The 6,263-nt window shown below is 43.8% G+C and overlaps 1 protein-coding gene across 1 annotated transcript; it reads right to left on the bottom strand.

The window, feature by feature from the left end:
- Window positions 1–552: 552 nt before the first annotated feature.
- On the bottom strand, window positions 553–4,855 carry LOC123039704 (uncharacterized). Its single transcript, XM_044462747.1, has 4 exons — window positions 4,754–4,855; window positions 2,410–2,551; window positions 1,981–2,159; window positions 553–1,290 (listed from the first exon to the last, which is right to left on the bottom strand). Exons 1-4 carry the CDS (start codon window positions 4,853–4,855, stop codon window positions 688–690), a joined length of 1,026 nt encoding a protein of 341 aa, XP_044318682.1. The 3' UTR covers window positions 553–687.
- Between the last annotated feature and the right edge of the window lie 1,408 nt (window positions 4,856–6,263).

The raw sequence follows: 6,263 nt of genomic DNA, 5'->3' as shown, positions 1-6,263 counted from the left end.
TTCGGCAACGCGTTAGCCCAGGTGAACTTCCTACCTGAAAGCTCAATCTCTCTCAGATCTAAACTTTCAATAATAGTATTAAACATAAATGACCATCTCCCATCAAAATTGTCATTATTCTTTTCATCGCGTCTTCTAATAATATTAAAATCACCCCCAACCAGAATTGGAAGCTGCTCAGACCCGCAGACTCTAACAAGATCAGCCAAAAAGTCAGGTTTGAACTCTGCCTGCGCTGCCCCGTACACCGCCACCAAAGCCCAGTCGAAACCATCATCTTTGGACCGAACCCTGAACTTAACAGCAAAATCCCCCATGACCACACTGCGAACTTCGAGAGAATCACATCTAACACCAAGTAAGATTCCACCCGACCTTCCTCTCGGCGGAAGACAATGCCAGTCAAACTCAATACCCCCCGACAACGTATTGAGAAATTGAGGTGAGAAAATTAAAATAGTAGTTTTAGAGCATACCTCCCTGCTTGGCGTGCTAGACACCAGCTCTGCTCGAGTGTAACAGATCAGTTAGGTGCTGTTCACTCGTAAGTTCTTCACTTGCAATGCTTCTCCAAGTGAGACTCGAACCTTGAGGTCACCTTTAAACTGAAAGCTCGAGAGATTTGGAGCTCTGCTCTCTATCAATCGCAGCTCGCTGCAACGTAACACCTTCAAGTGGCTTAACCGCTCAAGATGGCAAGGTATCCTCAAGCAGTACCTTACTGCAATCCCTGAGTAAAACCTGCTCCAAAGCTGCAGAACTGGAAACAAGACAGCTTAGCTCGTCCCCCGTGATACCCACCATTAACAGCTCTAGTTTTGTCAGGCTACTCAAGCCACAGTGCCCAGCCATAGGATGAAAGGAACAATCGGAAAGGTAAAGACACTGGAGTGAGTTTCCCAGCCCATTTGATATAAGTGTGCACGGGAACTCGTATTTGCGTTTGTTGCTCATAGGCATAGTAAGGGTGAGTTCTTCAATTCCTGGTTTAACAGCCTTATGAAGCCATTTGTCGATATAATCACGGTTCTTCGCTTTGTCATTTGAAACTAACCGAAGTTTCAGTATTCTCACGCCAGTACCCGAGTGGTTTCCCAGAATGTGGTCAATTTTGCTTCTAAAAGTTCTAGTTGTTTCCTTGTGATCCGCACATACGTCCAACCCAAATGCTTCCCTGTTCAAAATGAGGATCGAATGGCATCTCCAGGAAGACAGAAAGGACCGAGACAGGCAGGCGGCTCTGGCAGCATCTTTCAATGGCATTAAGGAATGTATATGATGCCAGATGTCCTGCAAGCACAAGCATGAGAGGGAGTTAAACATCAGCAATGTAAGATACATGCGCATGGTTGCACAAAGTGCACCAATGCTGCAGAGATACACCATGCGTTGGAACAAAGGTTAGGCATATTGAGCATCTTTTCCAAAGTGTTGATTATGGTTTTTGCTAAGAAAGGTAGACACCATTGTTACCTGGTATGATCCTACTTTATTTAGGCATGGAGCAAAGTACTGAGCAAATATTTGTCTGTGCATCTAGTTAACCAAGATGCACAGGCAGAATATACACTAGCATGGTACAAATTAAGACAGAGTATCAGAAGTAAAGGTGTATGCATGCTGCACAAAGAACACACTTGATACAACTCGACAGCGCTAGCAGCTAGGTCACGATATACAGCAAACAAACCTGAGTCACTAAGATGTGGAGATGATGGGTTGAAAATTCCAGATAAAGGACGCACATGCACTTCAAAAGTTACAATGTATTGCTTGCAATAGGAATCTGCCTGCCTGCCTAGTTCTATTTATGAGGAAAGAAAGCAGCCTAGTTATTACTACTACAATTGTGCGTTCCGAGAAGCTAGAGATACAAATACTTGTAACAGGTTGCCATTGAAGCAGACCAAGTAGTAGTAAGTAATACTGTTCTTTCCAAAATGAAACTGCATTTATCAACCAGTACATCATACGACGTACCTCTGGAAGATTTGGCTCTGAACACTCCTCTGTTTGACTGGTACCACCTTGTTGGCAGGGTGAGGCCTCTGCCTTTGCATGACCATTTGCATAAGTTGATGCACCTGGAACACAATCTTGTTGGCAGGGTGAGGCCTTTGTTCTTTTACCCCTTGATGAAGAACCAGCAATCAAGCCATCTGTGAATCATCGGCATGATTACTTTATGGATAATATCGACAGTAGCAACAGAGTGAACTTGGTAACACCAAACCGTTATCATTAGATTCGTCATGAAATATATGTCTACACTTTATTTGTTTAGCACTGTAATGTTGATATATCTTGCTATGAACTTGGTCAAAATAGGTAAACTGAGCAACACGACACAGTCCACGTCGATGGGCAAACTAAACAGCACACTCGGCAAACAAATTGTATACCTGTGACTTTCTTGCTCCTTGTCATATTTGTCATCTCGGATCTGCACCCTCTTGTGCTTGTGCTTGTGCTTGGGCACCTCCGCGAGCAGCTTGTCGTGCGCGGCCTGGTCGAGCAGCACCCTCTTCTGCTTCCCTTTCACCTCTGCAACCTACACCACGGCAAGGTAAACACATTGAGAGGAAATGTGGTGCTGGGGCGGGCGGGCGGAGGCGGGGAATGGCTGATCCGGGAGCGGGGAAGCACATGCCCGATGGGCCCCGTACCTGGAGCGGCGGCTGGACCGGCTGCTGCTCGCGCCGCCCCGCCGGTGGCTGGACCGGCCGCTGCTCGCGCCGCCCCGCCGGTGGCCGGCGCTCGCGGGATCGAGGAGAGGGGCGGCGGTGTCCAAGGGGAGGTTTGGTGGGGATTATTTCGATTTGGGGGAGAATGTTTGAGGGGAATGGTGTGGAGGGGCGGAATGAATTATTACTTGACGAAAATACCCACGCATGGTGCGGTGCGGGCCGTGCGGCTGTGGTATGTGGTGACGAGAATACCCTCGTATGGTGCCCTATTTGTGGTTTTCATTCGGTCTGAATTCGTGGAGCGGGAAAGCTTTTAGGTGTGGCGGGAGGACACTTGGAGGTGGTTTGGACATCATTTTTGGGGGTTTTGTACAAAAACGATGTATAGGTGTTCTTTGAAAACTGGTTAAAATCTTTTATGAAAATAGAGAACGCATGCAACAGCTCCGCCCGACTCTAACAGGCCTTGGAGGGCCGAACCCGCGTATGCGCCAAAATACAGGGCTATCCCATCGCCACTCGCGGTAGAATACATGGGCCACAATGGCATAACAGCAGTGCCATGACGGCCGCTCATGCCTTCTGTTGCATTCGATGCTTTTTCATCAACTCCTCCCGAGGATACAAATTTGGAACCTGAAGGGCACACTCTACCCTCCTTGGTTCAACCAAACGAGCTAGTTTTTGAAAAGTGATGTGAATTTTCAAAATTCAGGTCGTTCGATTGGACTAAGGCGTGTCGGGGGACACCCTAAAGGTTTCAATCTTGAATTCCTAGCTCCTCGCATATTGATGATGGTTTTAATTAGAACCCTAACTCATGTGTCAAACATAGAAGATGGGTCATGGTTAGTTTCTTATAAGAAAATAAAACAAACGGGTGAGGCGCACGGTGAAATTAGCAAAACCTTTAGATGAAGTCAAGATGGAAGGCGGTGTAAAATAAAATGCCAGCATGGTTCTTCATAGAGAAATCCATAATATTCGATCATGCCCACCAAACAAGGGGTTAAATCTCAAGATGACTACAAGGATAAACTACATGGGTTTGTGCTAGGAGTTGAACAAACTTTGACTTTTTGAACAATGTGAGGGGAATGTGGTTATGCTCTGGATTGGGTGGATAGACACAACACAATTTAAGGTTTCATGGTAGTAAAGTGACATCTAACAGGTCATTAATACTTAACAATCAAGCTAAATAGGCTTCAAACAAAATGGTTCTAAGATCGCACCATGTTCTCATACATGTTATTGGGTCAAACCATGTTAAACCAAACGGTTCTAAGATCATTGCATGTTCTTGGATCACTGAATTAGTGGACAACTTCTCATGTGTCATCTTCATGGGGACACCTGCAAATGGGCGGGGTGGATATGATCGGACATGTAATTATGCAAGAAAGATGAAGGAAAGAACACATGTATGCATGTACAATATATCCAATCTTTAGGAAAGATAATTAACCAATGGAACTCTTCAGAAACAAGGTGATACAACATGATCAAGTGTTTTTTATCGGTGTTGTTTAGCTTCTGCTCACTAGTCACATTAACTCCAGATCCTACCGCAAGCAGAAGTAGGAACACATGGAAAACAGAGCAAATCAAGTCATTCACCCATACGTGCTTGTCTTTCCTCCTCAAGAAAAGGTCTTCTTCCTCCCCCCATTTCCTTTGGGCCGTGGAGGTGCAGAGGATCTCGGCCTCCCGCCGATGGGGTTGTACCCCGATCTTGTTTTCGGTAGGTTCAGCATCCTAGTTGGGGGTGTGTGGCGGTGATGATGTCCTTAGTAGGAAAAAGGTCTCCCACGTGTAATCCCCATCCCACTTGTGCACCTACCATCGTAGGAGGGTGTGTGGAGGAGTGTCTCTGTCGGGTCTCGCAGGATTCGGTCGCTGCTGGTCTTCGGTGGATCTATTTGGATCTAGTTTCTTTCGTCTTTGTTCATGTGGTTACAAGCTTTGTCTTTCTGATCTACGACTCTCTTCATCGCCGATGGTTGCTGCTCTGGCGTGTTGGTCCTTTGAGGCCTTAGTAGGATGAATTACCAATTTTCTACTACAATATAAGGTTTTCTCAGCTTCAGTGAGGAAGGGGCGATGACGGTAGCTTTCCTTCGGCTCGCTCCAGTGCTTGTAGTTCTCGCTAGGTGGTCCATGGACATGGCTGTAATTTTTTATTACCACTAGTATTCTTTGTACTATCATGATTGATTATGAATATATCAGAAATTTCTGTCACAAAAAAGAGAGCAAACCAAGATTTGGAATGGCATATGGTTTTGCAAAACTGACCTTATATGGTTTTGTACTAGTTGTATTATCTCTCATGACTCCCATAATTAATTATTACTAGTAAACATTATATTCAAGTTATTGTGAAATGAAAAAATGCTATTTTGTGCACAATTTGATACATTATTCATAATTTTTCGAGTTCATATGAATTTATTACGATCTTGTAAGTTTAAATATCATTTAAAGAACGCGACCCCACATGTCACAACTTTTTAGTTACTTAGGGAATTCTTTAGTATTTGGATAAAGCTGCAGGGCCTACATGCCCGCCTCTATTGGCAATGTTGGTTAGCACCATTTGGTAATCACCTAACCAGTCAAACAAACAGTTGGTGGCACACCGGCGGGCACGCAAACATGGCGGCGGTACACTGGAGCTCAAGAGAGCGAACAAGGCGAGATGGGCATGCGGCCAAACCAATAAATTTTTGCTCACCCTCAAAAACACCGAAAATTTGTAAATATCAAAAACCATTCCGAGAAAATTAATGAAATTTTTATTTAAATTTGGATAAATTTGAATTTAAAGTATTGAATAAAGTAGTGCGAGCCGAGGCGAGGCCGCACCGTCCTTGGAGAAATGCTGACAGGACCACCGTGAGCACGTATTTGAAGTTTGGTATGGCGGAAAACATCCGCATTGACGGCTCCGACAAACAGCAATGGCTCCAAGCATAAGCTATTCAAAGACGTAAGCTATTCCAACTTAACAAAGACCTTAAGACATATGTGACACAGATGCTAAGGACTCTTGTAAAGCCTTGAAGTTACTACAATTACTAAAAAAGAGAATGATAAAAAGAACTTCAGACATGGTGTAGAACCTAATGAAACTGTAGGGTTCTTCTTTTTTACCACACAAGCTGTAGAATCTAACCATGGAAAGGACAAATTCCAAACAAACCAACATGAGCATAGGATGTAGGAATATACATAAACCAGTTTGATATAACCATGGAAAGAACAAATTCCATTATTGCATTACAAACCTGTTCTGAAGTTTCTTATGGACATGTTTTCAAGTACCTTATAGATGGTCTTCACTTTCAGTGAGACTTCGATGAAATTGAGTGAATTTCAGTAGATGATGAACTAATTACGTTTTGGCAAAAAAAATCAGCAATTTCACTAGTGCACATGAATTCAGATATTTTTAAAATAATTCAAATATTTAATTGAATTCAAGTGAAAATTTCAGTCATTTGGCCAAAATGCAAACCGAAATCACAAAAAATCACTGAATTTCGGTAATTTTGGTTGGTGCCGAAATGTTCC

This window comes from Triticum aestivum, chromosome 2B, assembly GCF_018294505.1.
Source record: "Triticum aestivum cultivar Chinese Spring chromosome 2B, IWGSC CS RefSeq v2.1, whole genome shotgun sequence".
Taxonomy (NCBI): Eukaryota; Viridiplantae; Streptophyta; class Magnoliopsida; order Poales; family Poaceae; genus Triticum; species Triticum aestivum.
This window is presented reverse-complemented; position numbering and strand designations above follow the sequence as displayed.